This window comes from Poromitra crassiceps (genome assembly GCF_964638095.1).
Source record: "Poromitra crassiceps genome assembly, chromosome: 2".
Lineage (NCBI taxonomy): Eukaryota > Metazoa > Chordata > Actinopteri > Beryciformes > Melamphaidae > Poromitra > Poromitra crassiceps.
In genome coordinates, this window is record NC_139624.1 from 86595416 (window position 1) to 86620616 (window position 25201).

General features: G+C 43.8%; 1 protein-coding gene across 1 annotated transcript in view; it reads left to right on the forward strand.

Annotated features, from left to right (window-relative positions):
• Window positions 1–21359, forward strand: part of ube3c (ubiquitin protein ligase E3C) — a 63229-nt gene extending 41870 nt beyond the window's left edge. The window contains exons 17-24 of the mRNA XM_083650739.1: window positions 1221–1318; window positions 2870–3002; window positions 5317–5564; window positions 13404–13616; window positions 16804–16992; window positions 17089–17155; window positions 17861–17991; window positions 20071–21359. Coding sequence (XP_083506865.1) covers window positions 1221–1318; window positions 2870–3002; window positions 5317–5564; window positions 13404–13616; window positions 16804–16992; window positions 17089–17155; window positions 17861–17991; window positions 20071–20241 — 1250 coding nt within the window. The 3' untranslated portion in view covers window positions 20242–21359. The remainder of the gene's footprint in view (window positions 1–1220; window positions 1319–2869; window positions 3003–5316; window positions 5565–13403; window positions 13617–16803; window positions 16993–17088; window positions 17156–17860; window positions 17992–20070) is intronic.
• The last annotated feature ends 3842 nt before the right edge of the window (window positions 21360–25201 follow it).

Below are 25201 nucleotides of genomic sequence, written 5' to 3' on the forward strand. Positions count from 1 at the left end.
ATACACTTCACCCAGACAGACCCAGACATCAGAAAATTAGCTTCAGAGTCAGTGATGTGCTTGAAATGTTTAATTTCACAAAAGGCTCATTATCTCAGCTCGTAGAAAAAAAGGGATGTTTTTGCTTCAATCAAGCTATCTTCTCCGGCTCATAACTAAAGAACGGAAAATGGGATCAATAAACTTTTTTTTGCAGGTGATAGAAGAGAGTCTCATCGTTATTTGTGCGTGTTCAGTGTTTACATAGTAATTATTAAAAAAATTATATGACTGTTTTAAAATGCATTGCGGCCTATGTGGCACAGCAAGCAACCTTTTGCCCAAGGGCCGTGGCACTGAAAGTGTTAACATGACTGTTGTATCAGCTGTGGTTATGGAGGACCGACATAGGAAAGGAATGTCTACACTGTCCATGTTTTTAATAGCCAACACCACAATGGAATTACGTCTTTGACTCTGTGTGCTGTGTCAGATAAACTTGAGAGGCATGTATTAGCCCAGACAATTGTGTTTAAATCTAAATCACAGTTTTAGTTTCCACAGTTCAGTGTGTAGAGTGACTATCATGCTGCTGAGAACCTGTCGAATTCACAGTGAAAAAGACCAGCTTCTCTTTTAGTTTGCAGGACCTTGCACTGATGGTCTTGTAGACCAAAACATAAATAAATAATAATAAATGTAATTTGCACAGATCTAAGTGTGCGGGTAATCTTTTTCACAATTAGTGCAGTGAAATATTTTTGTTCCTCAAATAATTTAAACTAAGAATTACGTTTAATAATCATCATGACATCTCTACAAAATAATCCCCCATATTGCTGAAATGTTTATTCGATTGACAGAAAATTAATAGATTATAATTTTGATAATTGATCATTTCCAGAATCAAGTAAATTTATCAAGTAAAAAAAATACTTTAAATTGATTGGTTACAGCTTCACTAATGCTAATATTTGCTCGCTTGGTTTCATATCATAAAAAAATAAAGATTTATTTTGAATAGAAAATGTAAAGACATCACTTTGGACACTTATTATTTTTGACATTTTGTATACTCACAAAATAAAAGATGAATTGATCATGAAAAGAATCGTTGGTTGCAGCCCTAAAACAGGATGAACATGTTAGCCATTATGTAGCCCTAGCCATGATGAGAGAAGGATGATGGATTATTCAACAGCAGTTCAAGCTAACATGCTGTCGTGTGTCTCTGCCTGCAGTTGGCATGGAGCCTCCGCAGCTGTCCGTGTCTGAGGAGAGACACCTGGCCATCCTCACTGAGCTACCCTTTGTGGTCCCCTTCGAGGAGCGAGTCAAGGTAGTGCACCGCTGCTCCCACACACAACCGCTTCTCTATGGAGACCTTGTACATTTATGCAATATTAGTATTGCCAATCACCTCGAAATATGATTCAGTGTTATTTCTTTGGGTTACAATACGATATGATGTGATGCTTCACATAGTATAGTGTACAGCAGCCATTCCCAACCTGTGGGCTGGGGACCACTGGTGGGCCGCGAAGGCATTGCAAGTGGACCCGGCCACCAAATCATTTGCAAAACATAACAATCTTCATGGAGAAAAAAGTAATTATTATTTTTATGTATGACAATGCATTGTTGAATGATGGTTATTTACTTTGTAATCAATTATTCGTTAATTAGCCCCTCACTTTTAGTTTCTGATTTCTGTGTGGTGCTGATGGACAGCTCCTTTTATCGTTAAAATAAGAAGTGCTTTGAGAACATATTATTTGGCCTCCGTACTGTGTACGACGGTCGGATGTCGACATTTTTGAGATTTTCAAGTGGGCCATGAGTCAAAAAAGGTTGGGAACCGCAGCCGCTGCTCTACAGTATATCTGACAGAAATTTGCTATGTATTGATAAAAAAAACTATAGAGTTTATCTTTATAATATTGTTACACATGATCATGTGCATTATTGATTTGGATTAGGGGTCAAATTGGGATGAAAAAGAATTTAATATTTCCATTTCTCTTGTTAAAATTAAATGTAAACAGTGCATACTTCTGGGTGCAGCAGTGAACTGAAATAATGTGTAACGCAAACATGCACATTGTAAATGCACAACTCTGTGAGCTGAGCTCAAAGCATGCACAGTAGTAAATGAGCTCAATCCCATCAGGATCAGCCACAGGCTGGTGGGAAAACATCTGACTAGTAAAGTCAGGGGTGTGTGTGGGTACGTATGTGTGTACATTTATTATGTTACCACAGTATTTTAATACAGTCTGGCAAAGCTTACAGATAACGTCCTGGTTATTGAGCCAATTTGGCTACTTTTTGTTTTCGAATCTGAAATGTGTTCAGATACCTGCCTTGAGATTGGCTAGCGCTGCTTAGTGATGTAGTTTGGTCATGAGAGGCCTCGGTACTTCTCAAAACCCTACAGTAGCAGAGGTCTTGAAAAACAAAAGAAATAAAAAAAAACAAAATCTGCTCTTCTAAATAAAAGAGGTGTATCTTTATTTAGATGTGCAAAATTACTGTATTGATTTATTTGATCTCTAGTTTCTCTACTCAGTTTCTTTGAGCTGAGAATTGCATATCAAAGTCAGAATATTCTAAGCAGAATCTAGTAATCGCCACTATTTAATTCACTATGCATCAGGCCAGTATCGCATGTCATTCTATCTCTGTCGCAATCTTTCCCAACTCTCTTCACTGTCAACTGTTAAATAAAGGCACAAACTGGCAAAATATAATCTTTAGGAAACAAGACTACCATGACAAGAATAAAATGTAACACACGGTTAGGAGGATAATAATAAAAAGAGAGATAACTGAAAGGATTTGGTCTTGTGGATTGTCAGTGACTGAAAGAGGGCTTCCATCTGTCCTTTAGATCTTCCAGAGGTTGATCTATGCAGACAAACGGGATGTGCAGGGGGACGGGCCCTTCCCTGACGGCATCAATGTCACCATCAGACGCAACTACATCTATGAGGATGCCTACGACAAGCTCTCTCCAGAAAACGGTACTTGCATCAGTTTACAAAAAGCCACTATTTAACTGTGCATAATAACTTGTTGCTGTTTAGATTTGGAGTAAATATGTGGAAGCTGCCTGAATCATGTTGGCAGGAGAATGTGCTGTAGTGGCATTGCCATTTCCTGCTGATATTCTCTGGACCAAACGTATGCAAGGAGAGGGAAGCATGGTTTTGTAGCGAATGTTAAGACTGTTACTGCAACTCTTATTGTGCTCTATAAAATCATGATATTGAGGTTCAAGGTTCCAGTTAGCATTAAAGATGAAGGTTAGCTCTCTCCTTGTGCAGAGTATTGAATTTCGGTAAAGCATAATTGTGGTCCCGATTATTATAATGGATCACATAAAAGCGGAATCAATTATTTTAAGTCACCTCTTTTGTGTTTGAATTTGAAAGGGCACTTCTGTGGGGGCAATCTGATTAAAAAGAGTAGTAGGAGACCTGATCTGCTTGGCTGAAGACATGATCTATATCATTTATGTGTCTATAAGTTATAGCTGACTTGATGTATCGCCATACATTAATTATACTGAAACATGACCTTTTATGTAGTTTGATTTGAATATTTTACAGGTCAAGGAAATGCTTTTTCCAAGATGTGTCTGTTGCAAAAACAATACAGGTATACATGTAGATATTGCTGATATATTATGCTGTATATTGCTTCAGGTTTTATCTTATGTTATATCTAAATAGTCAAATCATTGATTGAAAAGTTTACTCTTGCCTTCATTGCTGTAGTTTATTTAGAACAGGAGGAAATGCAGAAATGGAAAAGAAACATTAAATATAAAGGAATGTATAATGCAGACTTAAAATATACTATAGAGGGCTTGTAACTGAACCTTCCTTGAAGTAGTGAATATAAATGGTGTCAACAAATTAATATATAATATGGGCAGGGGGCAGTACTTTTTATTATTATTATAAAAATATATACCGGTATATCAAGTGCTATGCTGATTGAGCACATCTTTTTGACACCTTTCTTAAAAATGAGATGTAGATGTTTGTGTTTAGTCAGATAGTCTGTAGTATTCTTCGGGGTCCATGATGGCAGAAATTTGACCTTGGCTGCTTCTGAAAAAGCAACATGAAGGTTGAAGCTGGTCTAGTGGAATAGCTATGAATCTGGTGATTGGAGTTGAATCAAATGTTTATTTTGATTATTTATTTAAGTTTATGTGAGTGCTGGCAAAAATCTTAATATGCATATCAATTAAAACTAACTATGGGTGCTCAGTCACCCACATGGCACCAGTTACATAGCATTCATGTTGTTTTATGTTGGCTTTCATTCTTTTCTTTTTTATTCAAAACGATAGATTTGTGAACTTTGGGGTTAATCTTGAATAGTCATTATGGAAATTAGGTCAATGGCAACATCAGATAAATTACATCGCATACATGGAAAGTTATGCTGCTAACAAGGTGAATGTTGGAGACAAATAGCAGCTGCAGCAGCATACGTCTTGGCAAACAGATTTTGCTGGACCATCAATAGATATAGTCGCCCACAAAATGTTACTACGGCTGGTGCGCGAGACTAGACGGTGGGGAAAAACCCCCATATCTCAATGGGCTGACTCACCAAACAACGGTGGATTCAACAGCAGGTACATAGATGTCTGTTCAGATGTGCGTTTACTGCGGTGGTTGAACCCCAATTCCTGTCTGCCTGGGCTGGGCTACCAGCTAATTGCTAACTATGCTGAATGGGGAGAACAGGAGGATTTCCCCCATGCTGACCCATTGACCATGTGTCTATGACTCGACACCGCCTGAATGTATACAAAACTTTTGTTAGAATTACGGGGCCTGTTGATACAACCTAAGATTATATTTCTCAGGACGTCACAGGGATTTTCAAGATGTCAGACTTTAGGAATTTAGGTTAAATGTAGGATGAACCTGAGGAGGTTATGTTGTTCACAAGGACAATCCACCGCAAAATCTTTTGTCGATGTCGGGGGATGTCAGTGTGTTTTGGATTATAATCAAAAATGTGACTGAAACCACTGACCATAGAAACTAAAGACACTCAGCTAGAGTATCAGGTTTCCATGCCACAAATTACTGTAAAATAAATGCAAAATAAAGAAAGGAAATCAATGAGATCATCGTAATGTTTGGGCGGGCAGTTTGCCAGATTTATCAGAAGATTGAGTGAAGATAGATTCACAGTTTGCTGTGGCCATGAACTTTATTGACCAATAAAAGCACCATCTGTCGTTCCTCCCTATGTTCTTTTATCCATCACTTCATAAATTCTTCCTCATGCCCTGTGTCCTTATTTTAGAACCGGACCTGAAGAAAAGGATTCGAGTTCATCTGCTGAACGCTCACGGTCTGGACGAGGCGGGCATCGACGGCGGCGGAATCTTTCGGGAGTTCCTTAACGAGCTGCTGAAGTCGGGCTTCAATCCCAACCAGGGCTTTTTCAAGACCACCAACGAGGGCCTGCTATACCCCAGCCCGACTGCCGAGATGCTGGTTGGAGACTCCTTCGCCAGGCACTACTACTTCCTAGGCAGGATCCTAGGGAAGGTGAGGCTCCAAGGTCTACAAAGATATTGTACTGATACCTGTAGGGAAAATGTTTTTTTCCCCTTCCCCCCCACCAGGAAGGTTAACAATACACTCTATAAAAATATAGAAGTAGCCTCTGGGAGCACCAGGAAGGTTAGAACAATAGACTGTATAAAAATATAGAAGTAGCCTCTGGGAGCACCAGGAAGGTTAGAACAATAGACTGTATAAAAATATAGAAGTAGCCTCTGGGAGCACCAGGAAGGTTAGAACAATACACTCTATAAAAATATAGAAGTAGCCTCTGGGAGCACCAGGAAGGTTAGAACAATAGACTGTATAAAAATATAGAAGTAGCCTCTGGGAGCACCAGGAAGGTTAGAACAATACACTCTATAAAAATATAGAAGTAGCCTCTGGGAGCACCAGGAAGGTTAGAACAATAGACTGTATAAAAATATAGAAGTAGCCTCTGGGAGCACCAGGAAGGTTAACAATACTGTATAAAGATATAGAAGTAGCCTCCGGGAGGTCACCCATTGCTTTGTGGACTCCTGTTTTTGACGCCTTGAGTTTGGCATTTTGACCGTCGCCATCTTGTATTTTTTGGAGCAAGAGAGAGCCACAGCACCGCCTGCTATTGGTCCGTGATGAGCTGTGCGATCACTGGACAGGCGAGCTGTCAATCATGCCCCAAAACATAGTCTGCTTCATCATCTACATGTATTTGACTCTAAATGGGACCATCAATTACAAAATGAACATCATGCTGTATTGAAGAAGACTTGAAACTAACAATGGAGATCATAAACGCATTAGGAAAGTGTTTGCTGAGGTCATAAATCAAGTGAGAGATAGGGTCATTTTCCCATTGAATTCTATGCAATCATTTTGCAGCTATAGACTGTATAAATGGGACCAAAACAATTTTTTGAACCAGGCTGTAAACATGTTTATTTCTGCTGTAAATTTGGGTATTTTAACATGGGAGTCTATGGGGAATTACTCGCTTTTGGAGTCGAGTGGCCATTTGAGGAACTGCAGTTTTTGCCACTTCTGCGTTGGCTTCATTTTCCCAAGACAGAGGTTACCACTTGGTTAGAAGAGAACACTGGGTCAATTACAGAAGACCCAGTGAAGCTGGTAGGGATTTGGTCTCTTGTCCAAGGATACATGAGCAGCTTTGCCAATTTTCAACCCACTTTGTATCATTATAGTCTCTGTCATATAAGCAGATGGACAGTGCTTACCTTCTCTATATGTTTTCCACACAGAGCTTTATCAGTTTGTCTGCCTGTAGAAACTCCGCCCCTGCCAGCAGGTATGAGTCATTAAGGCCCGTTAAGGCTCTCCATGCGATTCTCCGCATACAGAAAAAATAAAAATAAACAATAACAGCCGCCCTCGAGCAACATCTGTTCACTTCTGCATCCAGAATGTCCAAAATGACGTGTCATTCTGATACGGATTGGGAAGTGCCTGGAATAAAGTGCAGAGCTCTCGGTGCAGGAAAACATGAAGATAAGGTAAAGGCTGCCCATCTCCATATATTACTGACATTGTAATGATACAAAGTGGGTTGAAATCGGCAAAGGCTTTTATTTCTTTAAACCCTGGTCCTCCAGCTGAACAGCAGTCTTAAAAACTTCAAAAACAAAAGGGAAAGTCTCCGAGGACTTCATTTCTTCACATAGAGGACCAAGAGGAATCGAGAGACTTGTTAGATTTAGTCAGACTGCCTTGATGTGATGATCAATACGTCAATTCATGGGATCAATCCATGTCTGCAGTGTTTTAGCGTAGCCACCAGTGCATAACTGTCAATGTCAAGGCTTCCCTCTGACAGCCTACAGTTAAATTTAGTGGTTGGCTGTCCTTTACAAAAAGCAAGAGGAATTTGGCGGATGTTCAGGAAACTGACAATGTTGAGTGAAATTGCAGGCAGGGCGTTTGTTTATTTAATTAAAAAAAATGACAAGGATTGCAAAGACAAAGAGCCTGAACCTGGAGCTTGTACAAGGTTTAGTTTTGTTAATTAGCCCTGTGCGTAATCTGTTGATGGCATTGTTTTTCTGTCCCCTCCTTCCTTGATGGCACTATTTATGAGAGCCTAATGTTTCTAAATCATCCTTAATGCACACGATGGTGACTGTTTATCAAGATGCCTTCCTGCTGGGGGGTCATCTCCTTCCTGCTGGGGGGGGGTCATCTCAACCGGAGAAGAATTACCTCATGACAAGCGGTCGCCTCTCAATTAGGCCTTCCATTAGCCGATGATTCCTGCCTCTTGTTTGTGTAGTGATTGCATTTGGCTGGCGCTAAATCAGCGAGCCCATGCAGACGGGACATAAATAAGCCTTCAAAGCATGTGGTAATAGTGTTTTGATCTGTTTTACAGTCAGGAACATCTAAGTCTCTCTCGCTCGGCCCCAAATGGTCCGGTCCACTTATCAGAGCAGCGTAACTCCTCCTCCTCTTCTTCGTCTCTGTATTCTCTCCACAGTGAGAAATGACCAGTCAGCGGCTACACGCTGTCCGCCCCCCACTCCCGCCGCTGTGCTCTCCACAGCTAATGGTTCAGGCAATTAGGCGGGGGGAAATTAATTTGAATTTGACTTTCAATTAACCCTACCTTAAGTCCCTCTTTCTCCATAAATATGGACGTTTGAGTGGCCATTTGAGAGGTGTATTGATATTTGTTTAGTGCCGTTATCGCCTGGATAAAAGGCAACCGGTTATATAGATTGGGATTGCATCACCGGTGCTGCGATGTGCACAGTCCACATTGCGACTCAAGGGACAAGGGAGATTAATATAGTTAATTAATGTCCGAGGCGTGCCATTGTTGTGGGGGTGATGTATTACAGGCAGGAGTGGCTTGTCTAGGGTACTCACTGAAATGGGATTGAACATCAGAATAGAGGCCGGTCATCATCCTTCTTCCTCACTTGTCCACCCAGCTGACAAGCAGAAAGATTTAAGCAACAAATGGGGGCAACATGAAAACATGTTTCTTTTCCCTTCTCTGGTTCGTCTATCCTGCAGATCCTACGCAGGTTTTTACTAACATTATTCTGTCAAATCATATTTCTCAGCATGTAGTGTGACCTGTAGTGGGCAGGTCCCTTCTCTTTGTGTGTCTCATTAGCACAAAACCTCCAGCCTCATCAGCAGAGTCGATTCCTCTGCTTAAACTCTGAGGAAACCTCCACCCTCATCAGCAGAGCCCTTTCCTCTGCTTAAGCTCTGAGGAAACCTCCACCCTCATCAGCAGAGTCGATTCCTCTGCTTAAACTCTGAGGAAACCTCCACCCTCATCAGCAGAGCCCTTTCCTCTGCTTAAGCTCTGAGGAAACCTCCACCCTCATCAGCAGAGTCGATTCCTCTGCTTAAACTCTGAGGAAACCTCCACCCTCATCAGCAGAGCCCTTTCCTCTGCTTAAGCTCTGAGGAAACCTCCACCCTCATCAGCAGAGTCGATTCCTCTGCTTAAACTCTGAGGAAACCTCCACCCTCATCAGCAGAGCCCTTTCCTCTGCTTAAGCTCTGAGGAAACCTCCACCCTCATCAGCAGAGTCCTTTCCTCTGCTTAAGCTCTGAGGAAACCTCCACCCTCATCAGCAGAGCCCTTTCCTCTGCTTAAACTCTGAGGAAACCTCCACCCTCATCAGCAGAGCCCTTTCCTCTGCCTAAACTCTGAGGAAACCTCCACCCTCATCAGCACAGTCCTTTCCTCTGCCTAAACTCTGAGGAAACCTCCACCCTCATCAGCAGAGCCCTTTCCTCTGCCTAAGCTCTGAGGAAACCTTCACCCTCATCAGCAGAGTCCTTTCCTCTGCCTAAACTCTGAGGAAACCTCCACCCTAATCAGCAGAGCCCTTTCCTCTGCTTAAACTCTGAGGAAACCTCCACCCTCATCAGCAGAGCCCTTTCCTCTGCCTAAACTCTGAGGAAACCTCCACCCTCATCAGCAGAGCCCTTTCCTCTGCCTAAACTCTGAGGAAACCTCCACCCTCATCAGCACAGCCCTTTCCTCTGCCTAAACTCTGAGGAAACCTCCACCCTCATCAGCAGAGTCCTTTCCTCTGCTTAAACTCTGAGGAAACCTCCACCCTCATCAGCACAGTCCTTTCCTCTGCCTAAACTCTGAGGAAACCTCCACCCTCATCAGCAGAGTCGTTTCCTCTGCTTAAACTCTGAGGAAACCTCCACCCTCATCAGCAGAGTCGTTTCCTCTGCTTAAACTCTGAGGAAACCTCCACCCTCATCAGCAGAGCCCTTTCCTCTGCTTAAACTCTGAGGAAACCTCCACCCTCATCAGCAGAGGCCTTTCCTCTGCTTAAACTCTAAGGAAACCTCCACCCTCATCAGCAGAGCCCTTTCCTCTGCTTAAACTCTGAGGAAACCTCCACCCTAATCAGCAGAGTCCTTTCTTCTGCTTAAACTCTGAGGAAACCTCCACCCTAATCAGCAGAGTCCTTTCTTCTGCTTAAACTCTGAGGAAACCTCCACCCTCATCAGCAGAGCCCTTTCCTCTGCCTAAACTCTGAGGAAACCTCCACCCTCATCAGCAGACTCCTTTCCTCTGCTTAAACTCTGAGGAAACCTCCACCCTCATCAGCAGAGTCCTTTCCTCCGCTTAAACTCTGAGGAAACCTCCACCCTCATCAGCAGAGTCCTTTCCTCTGCCTAAACTCTGAGGAAACCTCCACCCTCATCAGCAGAGCCCTTTCCTCTGCTTAAACTCTGAGGAAACCTCCACCCTCATCAGCAGAGCCCTTTCCTCTGCCTAAACTCTGAGGAAACCTCCACCCTCATCAGCAGAGCCCTTTCCTCTGCCTAAACTCTGAGGAAACCTCCACCCTCATCAGCACAGTCCTTTCCTCTGCCTAAACTCTGAGGAAACCTCCACCCTCATCAGCAGAGCCCTTTCCTCTGCCTAAACTCTGAGGAAACCTCCACACTCATCAGCACAGTCCTTTCCTCTGCCTAAACTCTGAGGAAACCTCCACCCTCATCAGCAGAGCCCTTTCCTCTGCTTAAACTCTGAGGAAACCTCCACCCTCATCAGCAGAGCCCTTTCCTCTGCCTAAACTCTGAGGAAACCTCCACCCTCATCAGCAGAGCCCTTTCCTCTGCCTAAACTCTGAGGAAACCTCCACCCTCATCAGCACAGCCCTTTCCTCTGCCTAAACTCTGAGGAAACCTCCACCCTCATCAGCACAGTCCTTTCCTCTGCTTAAACTCTGAGGAAACCTCCACCCTCATCAGCAGAGCCCTTTCCTCTGCCTAAACTCTGAGGAAACCTCCACCCTCATCAGCACAGTCCTTTCCTCTGCCTAAACTCTGAGGAAACCTCCACCCTCATCAGCACAGTCCTTTCCTCTGCCTAAACTCTGAGGAAACCTCCACCCTCATCAGCAGAGTCGTTTCCTCTGCTTAAACTCTGAGGAAACCTCCACCCTCATCAGCAGAGTCGTTTCCTCTGCTTAAACTCTGAGGAAACCTCCACCCTCATCAGCAGAGCCCTTTCCTCTGCTTAAACTCTGAGGAAACCTCCACCCTCATCAGCAGAGGCCTTTCCTCTGCTTAAACTCTAAGGAAACCTCCACCCTCATCAGCAGAGCCCTTTCCTCTGCTTAAACTCTGAGGAAACCTCCACCCTAATCAGCAGAGTCCTTTCTTCTGCTTAAACTCTGAGGAAACCTCCACCCTAATCAGCAGAGTCCTTTCTTCTGCTTAAACTCTGAGGAAACCTCCACCCTCATCAGCAGAGCCCTTTCCTCTGCCTAAACTCTAAAGAAACCTCCACCCTCATCAGCAGAGTCCTTTCCTCTGCTTAAACTCTGAGGAAACCTCCACCCTCATCAGCAGAGTCCTTTCCTCCGCTTAAACTCTGAGGAAACCTCCACCCTCATCAGCAGAGTCCTTTCCTCTGCCTAAACTCTGAGGAAACCTCCACCCTCATCAGCAGAGCCCTTTCCTCTGCTTAAACTCTGAGGAAACCTCCACCCTCATCAGCAGAGCCCTTTCCTCTGCCTAAACTCTGAGGAAACCTCCACCCTCATCAGCAGAGCCCTTTCCTCTGCCTAAACTCTGAGGAAACCTCCACCCTCATCAGCACAGTCCTTTCCTCTGCCTAAACTCTGAGGAAACCTCCACCCTCATCAGCAGAGTCCTTTCCTCTGCCTAAACTCTGAGGAAACCTCCACCCTCATCAGCAGAGTCCTTTCCTCTGCCTAAACTCTGAGGAAAGTGTGACTGACATGGCGCCCTCATGCCCCGCCCCCTCGTCCACCACACTGCTGCTCTGTCTTTACTCATTGATCCGTGGCGACTGATAGTTCGCTGTAGAGGTGTGTGGGGTTGGTGCTGATTGATAGTGATGCGTTTGAAAGGCATTATAATTTTATTGATTCTTAATGTTGTAAATTAAGGACTTTATTTGGCAGCTAACAGAATGCACCTGCAATGTTGTTGGCATTTATTCTACCTGATGGTGCCGTGATCTGCTTTAATTGCGTTGCCACTGCACTCACTTATATTAAAAGGCCCCTGCCATTATAATTAATTCTGTCCAGCCCAAGTCATTTTGGCACAATTTCTGGCAATAAACACTCGTAAATAAAGTAAGTGGCATTGAAAAAAATAAGGCTACAGGTTTTTTCCATATACTTATTGCTGCCTCTTCCCGGCAGAAGTGTTATTGATAGGTTTCAAGGGGCAACACTGCGCATATGGTCTGAAACGAGGGCCGGCCACGGGAGAAATGCTAAGTGGATTATTTTGCATAAAAAATAGACAGTGTTTGAAGTTGTGCAATTAACCTGTGTTTAGAAAATAGCTGTGATTTATGCTTGCGTGTGTGTTTAAGATGCATGCATTATGGAAATCCTCTAGATTTATAATCCATTTAGCTGATGTGGTCAGGGTTTTTAGCGCTATCATTTATAAAGACCTGTATATTTTAATGCCTCCAACGGGCTCTTTTTCGGACTATTCCAGTACATTAGCTTTGGCTTTTATGACTCACCTGCCCGGCTGTGCTTCTTAATGGCATCTCAGGTCAAGGTGAGAATTGGCATTTATAAAGTTTGAGGCGGGTGAAGTAGAGGCCTGTATGTTTTAGATAGATTGGCCCTTGTGTTCTGTGTTTTGCTCTCGCTCACTCTGATGTGACCATATTTAATATCTTATCACTTTGTATGATATAAGAGTAGTAGTGCAAGTTTAATTTTGTGTAATGCATGTTGTAATCAAATCTTTGAATATGTACTTAACAATATTATGTTTGCGCTTGATGCAGGCTGCAGTCCATTTAGTTATCTAGGTTATATAATCATGATATTTTCTTGTACCTGGTTAAACCCTAGCAATAAATAATCCCTACATTTTATGCTCATGCTCGTTGTTTTGAGATTTTGTGGGTGAATTTGCAAGAATGGACACTAGGGATGTCACAATATATCGTCCCACAATATATCGCGATATCAAAACGTGACAATATGATATCGTTGAGATGAAATCTCATATCGCAAGAAAAAGAAGCTGAACATGGTGGCACTGATCTGCATCTGATTGCATGCTCGCTCTCCTTTTCATTGCTTAGTTTGAACAGATGAGGGACGTTACAGACACGGAGGATGAAAATGGTGAAATTACTCAAATTAGTGTGGAGGATGCCCCCTCAACTTACAAATCGATCGCAAAAAATAAAATATCGTATCGTTATCGTGAACCCAATATCGTGTATCTTATCGTATCGTGAACTGAGTGTATCGTGACACCCCTAATGGACACTGTTCCTTGTTTTTTCTCTTGCAGTTCTCCAGTTAACCTATTTTTTGGTGTCCACAGGCGCTGTATGAGAACATGCTGGTAGAGCTTCCCTTTGCCAGTTTCTTCCTGTCCAAGCTCCTGGGAACCAGCGCTGATGTGGACATCCACCATCTGGCCTCGCTCGACCCTGAGATGTACCGCAACCTTCTGTTCCTCAAGAGCTACGAGGACGACGTGGAGGAGCTGGGCCTCAACTTCACCGTCGTCAACAACGACCTGGGAGAGGCTCAGGTGAGCAGGGTGGGACGGGGTGGCCCGGGGGACTAGATCAATGATTCACCTGTCTTTTCTTCCATCTCTTATTCTATTTCCATTCCTGGTCAGTACCCCCTCATTCAGCCGCCTCTCCTTCCTCCTGTTTGGTTCTTCTTTGTGGCGTTAATAATTCATTTCCCTCCATGATGTACCAGTTTTCAGCGCTGAGAGAGATAACGCACGTCGCGGCTGTCGCCCTAAGCTCTGCTGCCTTGCAGGAACACAGCAGCTCTGTTGACCATTCCACCTGCCCGGCCTCCAGAAATTATCTCAGAACACGCCTGACAGAAGCGACTGGCTGCTCTTAAGCACGTCCGCTCCAAAGCTCAAGGCTGCGGAGGCGAGACACCCACCCCCACAATGAGTCACCTGAGCCTGGACCTGCACTCTACCCACAGTCCCTGTTTGCTCAGGGCCTAACACCTCTTATTAGCTCTTCTTCAAACAAGACCTGAAATGGTCGAGTTACAATGTGGCCCTCCTGGTCACAAATAGGGCATCGCAAACACGATAGGGAAAACAATTTGTGAAAGATTAGGCACACACCCGGGAGCAGTCTGCCCTGCATTTGCCCTCGGGAGATAGCCAAAGCAAGCAAGATAACGATGGTAATTCTCTTACATTAGCACATAATCAGAATCCAGTGAAAAAAGCAAAACAAAAAACAAAATGATTACCTGTCAATGAAGCACTACTCTACCTGGGTTCTGCTGGGTTGTAACTGGTAGATGCTGTAGTTTATTCATATACCACCAGGCTCTGTGAATAGAGATGAGCACATCTGATCCAGGGCTATGCTCTGAAGCTAATGAAACAAGAGAACTCTGTGCCAAATTGTAATGAATCATGTTCATTTGAAATGCTATATTCAGAGACACTGAAACGTGCCCAACAAAACACACACACACACACACACACACACACACACACACACACACACACACACACACACACACACACACACACACACACATACTGGTACATAGAACATTGGAAGGTATCAGACTGGAAATTATTTTAAACGTCCATCTGTGATTTCATTAAATCTAGCTGGCACAATAACACCATTTACATTGTTTGTTGGACATCTGCCATTCAACCAAACACCAAGTATAAAACATTTTAGTTACAATAAGGTGTTTTTGGATATGTAAGGGATAATCAACGACTAGGTGTGCGTTATACGGTTTTAACGCACGACGTGGAGGCAAATAACCACCTCCACCAAGTGCATTAAAATCATAAAACGGACACCTAGGAGTTGATTATCCCGCTTATACCATGGTCATTTGCCAACAATATAAAATAAAATGGGGGCATGGTGGTGCAGTGGTAAGCGCTGTCACCTCACAGCTAGAAGGTCCTGGGTTCGATTCCCACCTGGGATGCTGTGAGCACTGAAGGAATGCGTGCCCATCCGCATGTCCTCGAGTGCCCGCCGTCCGGGTGGGATCGTCAAAAGGGCCTTTCTGTGTGGAGTTTGCATGTTCTCCCCATGTCCCCTGGGGGTTTCCTTCATATAGGAACCCCTTCACCAAAACATGCAATATCCTGGTCGCTGATGTGGTGCCTCCTCTGGTCGTTAGGGGCGCCTGTTCGGAGGGAGGGGAACTCGTTGGAATAGCGTGATCCACCCACGTGCTATGTCCTACCGGTGAAGCTTCCCCTGTCGGTGAAAAGAAGCGGCTGGCTACTGCCCATGTCTCGGAGGAAGCATAGAGCCAGTTTCGGCTCTCCCCAGATTGGCAGAGGGTGGAGCAGCAAACAGGATAAATAAATTTAAAAAATAACACTAACGGGGGATAAAAATGGGATAAAAAAAATCTGGAAAAAATAAAATAAAATAAAAGCATTTGTGAATTTTTGATGCAAGTTTAGCAATCAAAATTTTAAGTTTTTCACAAGCCATAACTCTGTTTACCTACATTGCAACACTTGGGAAACCGACTAATACCTGCAACAAGCGTTAGCATCCCATCAGCTTCTAATGCAATGGAAACGTTTGCTGTCCCAGTAATTAGGACGAACCTTGGATTATGGTGCAGGGAAGCTAGTCCGCTCAACTCAAAGACGCTGAGGTAGCGAGTTGAACAAACGTTTACTGTGCTGTTTGATTAAACACCTGTGCAGGTTGGGGAGCGGATTAATTTACAACGTGATTAGACTTGAGCCGGACTACATGTGCATTATACGGTTTTAATGCACACCTGCCGGCCAATCAGAAGTACCGTATTCACCGAGACCATGGTATAAGATTCTATGGAGAGAGCAGCTTGATGTCAGAGAGAGGGGAGAGGGGGGTGGAGGAGAAGGCAAGGTGGAACCTGCTGCAGACCTGGGACCGGCACACCTGCACCGCTTACTTCAACACCTGGGTGTGATTTTTTTTTTTACTGACACACACTATGAACCTAATATGTAAACAGTGATTTGACATGCCTTAAATCTCATTTAACAAGTGCGTTGGGTCAATTTGAGGTTGTGACGGTCTGAAAGGTCTTGAAATGTATGGAGCATGAAATTGATGATTTCCTGGACTTGAAAAGTTAAGAAAATGCACAAGATGTGTCAAAGTTTGGTTTAATTAAAGTATTCAGTCCAACAGCAATGTCACATAGTGATATTTGTTATTGTGATTGAATGCTATTTTTCAGTTACTAGGGATCTTGCGCGCTATGTGCGGTCGATTCCTAGGCTTGCCCGCTGCGTGGGCTTGCTTGGCCGCTGTGTGGCCTCGCCTGCCCTGCAGCTCGCCGAGCTGGCCCTGCAACTCGCATACGCAGCTCAGCTGCTGCGTGGCCTCGCCTGCCCTATTGGCATGCCATGCCATGCTCAACTTTGCATGACATCACAATGATGTCACAAATTAATGTCTATGATCACTGATGATGTCACAATGCCTATGACATCATCAGTGGGACAAAAACTGAAACCGAGAACAGACAGATTGCCCTCTTGCCCCTTATAGAGCATTATGGCCTAGTTAATTGTCATATTACCCAGGTACTATCAGTGCTACATCATATTGAACACCAACACATGTTTTTAATTGCTGTTAAGAAATTAAGCTTCACAGAATTTTTCAACTGAAAACATGAAGGAACCTTGTGTCCTGTGTGCCCTTGTGAACCTTTGTAAATTGCTGTCTTTGCCTCTTCTCCAGGTGGTTGAGCTGAAGCCAGGAGGGAAAGACATTCCTGTGACCACAGCCAACCGGATAGCCTACATTCATTTGGTGGCCGACTACAGACTGAACAAACAGATCAGGCCCCACTGCCTGGCCTTCAGGCAGGGCCTGGCCAACGTGGTCAACCTCGAGTGGCTGCGCATGTTCGACCAGCAGGAGATCCAGGTATTCTGCACATGACAAGCACATTTGCAAAACAACTTGAGGCATAATTTATAACGCACAGTGACTGAAAGTTTATGTTTTTCCACGTGTTAATAGGTGCTGATATCTGGGGCTCTTGTGCCAATTAGTCTTGATGACCTGAAGAAGTTCACAAACTACTCAGGTAATTTCCTGCAGTGTTTGGAAACCATAACAAAGTTGCTCACACAACTACCATCATCACTCCCTAGAAATAAACATTAGCTTAGTTGCTGTAATGATGCATGGTTGAATTGACATGCAGGATTTTAACAATATAAATTTTCATGGTAAACAAATCAGCATCAGCATGAACTGGGAGAGGTGAAGACTGTCATTGAAGTTTTTTTCCCTTTGATTTTTCTCCCCAATGTACTTGGCCAATTCCCCCTGCTGTCCCGGTCGTTGCTTCACCCCCTCTGCCAATCTGGGGAGAGTTGTAGACTAGCACATGCTTCCTCCAATACATGTGCAGTCGCCAGCCGCTTCTTTCCACCTGACATCGAGGAGTTTCACCGGCAGTATGTGTAGTGTGTGGGAAGATCACGCTATTCCCCCCAGTTCTCTTCCCCCCCAAACAGGCGCTAGTGCAGCGAGCAGGCCTCACACCCCACCAGGCCTCACACCCCACTGACTTCCCACCCGCACACTTGTGTCTGTAGGAACATCTGACCAAGCCCAAAGTACCGCTGTCGGTAATTGAATCCGGGTCTCTGCGGTGGTCGGCGAGTGCTTTTACCTCTACACTCCCCAGACGCCTCTGTCATCATTGAAGTTAATAACAGGTTAATAGATTGTTCATTTGTACGACTGACTGCAGGTTAAATAACATGATGTCCGTCTCCTCCAGGCGGCTACACACCCACTCACCATGTCATCCTGACCTTTTGGGAGGTGGTGGAAGGCTTCACAGATGAAGAAAAGCGCAAGCTGCTTAAGTTTGTCACCAGCTGCTCCAGACCTCCACTCCTGGGCTTCAAGGTGAGGGTTGACCGAAAGTTCAGCTTGATGCTTTTCTTTTTCTTCCTCTCTCTGCGCTCTCCGTATTTACTCTGCACAATATGTCTTAGCAGTAGCCAAACGGTATCGGCAAGTTTACAAAGGATTTAGACAAAGCTCACCAGAGGGGAGTGTTCTCTCTTAATGGGCTTGTAATGAAAATACCGAGACTGATAACGACCCTCAAATGATCATTTTCAAATTAGGCAGCGATAAGACTGGGGCTGTCTGGCTGAGCCTTATCACCACCTCCACCGCTGTTATAGTTCATGACCTTCTATGGAGGAACTGCTGCTGCAGCTCTGTATATGTGGGCTTGGTCAGAAACCTTGGCTGGATAAATATTGCCATTTCAGAACTCAGTAGCATGTTGAACTTTTGAACTTTTGCCTTCTATTTGACATGGCAGAAGGGAGTCATTTCCTGTTGGATGAACATAGAAGAAAAGTATAGGCCTACTTCTCAACATCATCTCAACAGTGCTGAATCACTATTGCTGCTAACCTGCTATTTCTAAAATGATTTTCTAATAGGAAGCCATTTCACTTCCTCACCGACTTGATTTGTGGGACACTTAAGTAGTCTGAGATAGGAAAAAGGCAGAAAGTGTTGCTCAGAGCCATTAGGAGTTTTATGGGCCTTACTTAGTATAACCAGAAGCTGTAATCGTCATATGATTGGTTTTACTACTCTTTATTACTGTCATTAGTTAGGAAAACTGAATTGCTGTTCCAAAGTAGAGGGAGGGAACAAAACTCTCCTTAAAATCCTCTGCAGTGCCTCCTCTAGGGCTTTGAGAGTTGCCTACCCTCCTCATTTAATGAATTTGACTTTGGCCGGTGTGTGGATGCTTCCCCCTTCCCTCCCCGTCTCGTCTCTCGGCCGGAAAGGGCGGTAATTCGCCGGGGGATCGGCCCCTGACCTGGCCCTCAGCTTGAGCCAGCTAAGCCTTAATTAGCTGTCGTGAAACGGCCCAGGATTCATTAGAGGAGAAATAGCTCTGTCAGGAGAAGCCATTTAAAAAAGATGATGGAAACGCCCTTTTTTCCAAAAATGATAGCTCCGGTAATGACACTTTCTCAATAAGCAACGATAGTTTAATACGGTAATTGTCAGAAAAATGGGGTCATTACGGCGAAGCCCCTCAAGAGCGTTTTAATCAGGCTGCTGAAGCACACACACACTAACTTTAAATAGCAGGATCAAATCAGGGTAGAGGAGCTGATACCCTGGCCTGGCTGCTGATGGAAACGCTCAGTGTCACAGTCTGCAAATGAGGTGGCCTCATCGCAACCAGGCTCCATTTAAAAAATGCCAGATAGACAACATGAAATGACCATTCCTTCAGCATCTCATCCAAGGGTCAAACTGTGGGCCAGTGTCCCACTCAGTACCTTTCAAGCACCGAGCTGATTCCCTAAATTTATACTTGAACTGTATTAGCTAAACGCTTAATGTCTGTCTTTTAACATTTATCCCCTTATGGAACTCGACATTTATTGCTTAATCGGAATTGCCTGGGACATCGTGATCATCGCTGACATGAGTTGATTCACATCTCATTTTTCCTCATATGCCCTAAGGTGGCCCCCATTCAAATTTCCCAGAGTTTTTTCTCTGTTACTCTAGCTAGCCAATTCTTCATGTGCCTATTGAAGCCCCCTGAGGGAGTAGCTTAAAGAGCACGATGCAGTTTGGAGACCACATTGCATTAATATGTGGGAGGGGTATGTATAGCAATGGGATTGGTTTTAATTTATTTATGGGGGGGGGGGGGTTAAATCACACATAGCTGCATCTAGACTGGTTTTTGTAAAGCGGCTGGCCACTGTTCCTGAAATGGAACTGCCTCCTGTAATGTCAGGCCCAGCAGCACATCCAGCAACAAGTGATGTCACAATTATTATTATTTAGAGGCCTGTAAAAAAAGTATTTTTTTTACATATATTATGAGCCCATAATGTAAATTCATTTTTTTTTTTTTTTTTACCTGCACCTGCACCACGCTCTTTAACGCGTGCGTGTGTGTGTGTGTGTGTGTGTGTGTGTGTGTGTGCGCAGGAGCTTTACCCGGCCTTCTGCATCCACAATGGGGGCAGCGACCTGGAACGTCTGCCCACCGCCAGCACCTGCATGAACCTCCTGAAGCTGCCCGAGTTCCAAGACCAGCACCTGATGAGGAACAAGCTCCTGTACGCCATCGAGTCCTCCGCAGGGTTCGAGCTCAGCTGAGGGGGGGGGGGTCTCTGTCCCTGCATCCATGGACTCAATGCCACAGACTGGCTGGGAGAGAGAGAGAGGAGGGAAGCAATGATGCACTGACCTGCCTGATTCACTGTGTGTGTGTGTCACAAAGCCTCGGCAGACGCAAAGATCGCCTGCAGACTGAAGAAAGGGTGCAAGGTTAAAGGACCCTTTTCCTTTTTTTTATTCTTATAGCTTTTAAGTAATTTAAATGTTTATTATTCAACTGAAAAAACACATAAAAAGCAGCGATAGTTGAATCTGGCAGGGCTTGTGTCATGTGCTAAAACAACACAAGGAATGAGCCACCCGAATGGGAATAGCAACAGAGTTTTTTTCACCAAAGATTGTGTGGCGTCATATAAAGAACAGAAGGCAATATAGTGACAGAAGGGAGCCGGGACTGTAGGACTCGAAAGCCACCTTGTGGTGTGCCAAGGGCTGTTGTGCTGTTGTGTATAGCCACCATGTACTTTCAGGTAGAGGTCATCAAAACTCCCTTCAGTTTTTGTGATTTCTTAAATGATTCTCTTACTATTAGTAATAACTGTCACGTCCGTAAATGTGTACATGCCTTCGGATGGCTACAGGTGTGGATATGTCAAAGCAAGTGGCCTATGTTGTTGGACTAGAACAGGAAAGTACTATTGATTATTATATTATTATGGATTTGTGAATATGTATATGTTTACAACTACTCTTGTATGATTCATTTATTCAATATTTGTACAGGTTTCTTTTCTGTATCCTTTGTGTGATGAGCGAAGGCCTCATGCTTGCTAAAGTGAACAATCTATTCCTTAGTCGGCAGGGTCCAAAATTAGCACCAGCCACCAGCCAAATGCTGGTAACATATGCAAGGGGCTGGTAGATTTGCTTTACTCACCAGCCAAAAAAAACAAAAAACAATGGTAATCTATTGAGTGGCTGGTAAAATTTGAACATTCACTACTAGCCATTTGGCCGATGGACAAAAAGGTTAATTTTGGATCCTGCTAGTCTTCTGGAGCAGTGACTGCGTCACGTTGATAAGGCTTACAAATTATCAGTGTAACAGCAGGGTGAAAAAGAATGTATGGATATGAATAAACCCACTTTCTTTTGCATTTTCCTTCTATAAGTCTATTTTCTTGTTGCTTGTAATTTACGGTAATGACCGAGACATAAAACAGTGCTTTGTGGGAAAATCTTCTACAGAGTTTTATGGCCTCTGACATATAATTAAAGAAACATCCAGTTAAGAAACACTGAGCAGAACTATTCTGGCCTTGAGATGCATTATCGGGCTGAGCACAAATTAAGATTGTGTGCGTTTGTCATAAATCTGCCTGCCCTCTGATGCAGTACAGCCCAGGAGAGATCCATCCCTCTTTGGACCGCTTCCATCCTCTCCCTCCCCACTGAAATGACCAACTCCTGCCCCCTCTCTCATTTCCAAGCCCAAACCCCATGCATCCAGCGGGCCAGGGAACTCAAAGTGGTAATTGGGTCTTAAAAACCAGACTTGTCATTGAAATGAGGGATTCATCTCAATTACTATGAGATTTATTTGAGACTATTACCTTGTGATGGATTATAACTGACAAAGTTAATGCAGGCTGTTATGAATCATTATTTGTGCGTAGTATACTTTAGCTTGCTCATAGGCCTTTTAGGGGCTAATTGAAGCTTTTAGGCTTATTTATCTTAACTGCAGAGCAAGAAAACATCAACAATCACCTGAATGGGATGGGAGACAGGGACGTTAACTTTCCAAAAGGCCATTCCAAAAGTGCCATGGACTCCACATGCCTATAAGCGAGCTGTAAACTAGACGAGTGTGGACTCAACATGCAAGCAAATCTGACAAGTTAATCATGGTCCTCTATCTGACCCTTTGCCTCTACTCAATGAACAAATAATGTTACCAATCATGAGAAGGGGCGGATGGTCTTCTGGCATTCAAAGCTGCCACTAGGATTGCATCAAGCAGAAAAGACATTCACACATCACGCTTTATTGTACATGAGTGCCATCTTGTGGCGAACTGGTGGAACTACATGGGGAAATTGGGACAGTTCAAGTTCAACTTCTTGACTCATGTCAAGAACCAATAAGCAGAGACGTTCTAGGCCAGAGCGGTTTTCAAAGTGGGAAGCAGGCCTCCCCAGGGGGGCTCCAAACAGTTTCAGGGGAGGCTCATTGAATCGAAGTGAAAAAGATAATAATAATAATAATACATCGGATTTATATAGCGCTTTTCCAAATGCTCAAAGACGCTTCACAATACAAAACAATATAATACCATAACTTAAGAATAGAGAAGAAAAAATAAAGAAAATAAATAAAAGGTGAGAGAGGAAGGAGTTCATGGGTTGAAAGCAAGGGTGAAAAGGTGGGTTTTGAGGGTGTGTTTAAATGATGACAGAGTGTCTGCTTGACGGATATGGCTGGGGAGGGCGTTCCAGAGGGTGGGGGCAGCTGCAAGATATTGCATTAGTTATCAAAAGGAGAATAGCATAAGTGAGTGTTATTTGGTTTAGAGATAGTTCAGAGACACAGTAGTTTTGGTGAATTTTACTGTTTTTTCCACTTTCCCAGGGTCAGAAATAAGTAAATGCCTTCAGACAGACCTTTTTATGTATTTTGTCTGATATATATGTCAAACTTCAATATCAGGCTATCTTGGCTATCCGGGAATTTAGTTAAACTAGGGTACACTACCCAAGTAAGGGGGGGGGGGGCTTTGTCCCCAAGCTTCGTCTGAGGGGAGGCCCACCTGTTATTCTCCTACCAAGATGGCCGTGTGGTGATGATATATAGATGTAACAGAATTATCAATAGGCTAATGGTGGAGAGACAACAGTAGGCGTGTGAAACCTCTTCAAAATTCGTATACATTCTCAACTTCAAATGAATGGAATTAAATGAAATGCAAGGAATATGATAAAAGACAAAGCAAGTCTATAAGAATAAGCTTTAAGGAGGGGGTGGGGTGGGGGCCCATCTCTATGATTATCCTTTCGTATTATCTATTGCCGTGATCCTTTCCTTGGGCCCTGCTCAATGAGTCTAATTGGATATTGACCGCCCATAATGTCCCATATAATTAATAGGCATCCATCATTCGGATCGGGCGCTCCTCCCTGGCACGAGCTCCAGTCGGCATTAACTGCAACAACGACCTTCCTTTTCCATTTAAAATCGATGCGAGCGTAGACTGTAATTTCAGGGTCATTTTAGCTCAGACGTGTAATAGCCTACTGCATAGCCTGAATATAGCTATAGGGCTATTTGTTCTTTTGGTTATGACTTCTTCACTTCACTTTTCCCCCTTCGTTTTAGATTTGTATGTCTCTCGTGCCCTGCCAGATGTTTTCGTTGTGACTTGTAGCTTTGATTTGTAGGCGGTTGGTTTCATTGTATTTTTCAGGATATCATGTGTGACCTCGTTCATAATTGCAAGCAAGCACGTACTATCATATCTGATCTGTCATGATTTTTCTTCTTCCAATCAAAGTCAAGAATAAGATGGAAGAATCGTAGTTGTGGTAGCCTTCTACACGTGTTTGCCATAGTAGCCTATACGGCAGATGGCGTCAGAGTATTCACTAATCCTATAAAACGCTCAGAAAGCAGTCGACGAGCTGTTTAGTCTTTAGCAGCCTATAGCCTACATGTTACAAAGTCACGTGGAGACTGGCGCTGTGCGCTCCAATATATGCTATAGCAATTTTTTGAAAATTTGGCGGAAAAACCCCATCTGCAGTGACGGTTTTAAGGCGCATAGCATATTTGAAATACCGACACACGATACATACCCCAGCCAGCAGTGAGTCAAGCCAGCTACCTCCATCTATCATCAGAGCAGATCAGCGAAATTGTTTAACCGTGTTCACTCAGCAGGTGCTGCCTTCAGGTGCCCCTTGTAAACTCCTCCACCAAGCCCAGGGAAGAGAGGGCATTGTCACATATTTCTTTCCTTAGAATTAACATGTTCTCTTTTAGTTAACTGGTATTTAGTGTAGCCTAATGTAGGCCTAGGCCTAGTTAGGAAATACAACACCGGTCATAGGTCTACTGCCAACATGCGAGCCCAAATGTAATGTGCCAGCTGCATAATATCTCAATTAATTATGCCCCAGTGCAGCCAGCCCTCCAGTCATTTGGTAGGCTATAAAAAAACACTAGTGCAGTGCCCGTTCCCCCATGCACTCCCCAAGTTTGAAGTCGATCTGACAAATGTTATCAAGATTCGCGAAGGACAGACATATTTCATTTATTTATTTTATTAGTTTATTTGGCAGGGACATATACAAAAAACATTAAACCCCATAGGGGAAGAGATGCTTTGCAACAGATTTAGCCATAGGCTACTTTCCATCTGGAGTCCCTGGGCAGGTGGATACAAAGGCCATTCAGAGTAAAAAAACACACACAATCAAATACATAAAGTGTAAAAGAAAAACAGGGAAAGGGCACAGGTTAGTATGAGATAGATAATAGTATAAAAAAATAAAATACATAGATGCAAACCTCTATATAGATGGCAAGAATAAAACACCACACACACACACACACACACACACACACACACACTCACACACACACACACACACACACACACACACACACACACACACACACACACACACACACACACACACACACACACACACACAGACAGTCCTGGAATTATTGTATATAGTGGAGTACCCATTCCCCAGTTCAAACTCGATTGGACACACAGTCCTGGAGTTACGTGAAAGCCGTGATCTTATTGGTCAAATTGTACAAATTTCAACACTGCAATTTCTCAGCTTCCCAGCAGCGCACGGGTTAAGTTTGAAGTCGTCGATCAATGAACAATTCTCGAGATAAACCGCTTTTTGCCAGTAGGTGGCACTATGACTGTATGTGTGTATCCAAATTGCATGAAATACAGCACCCCCCTCCGTCGGGCTCCAAA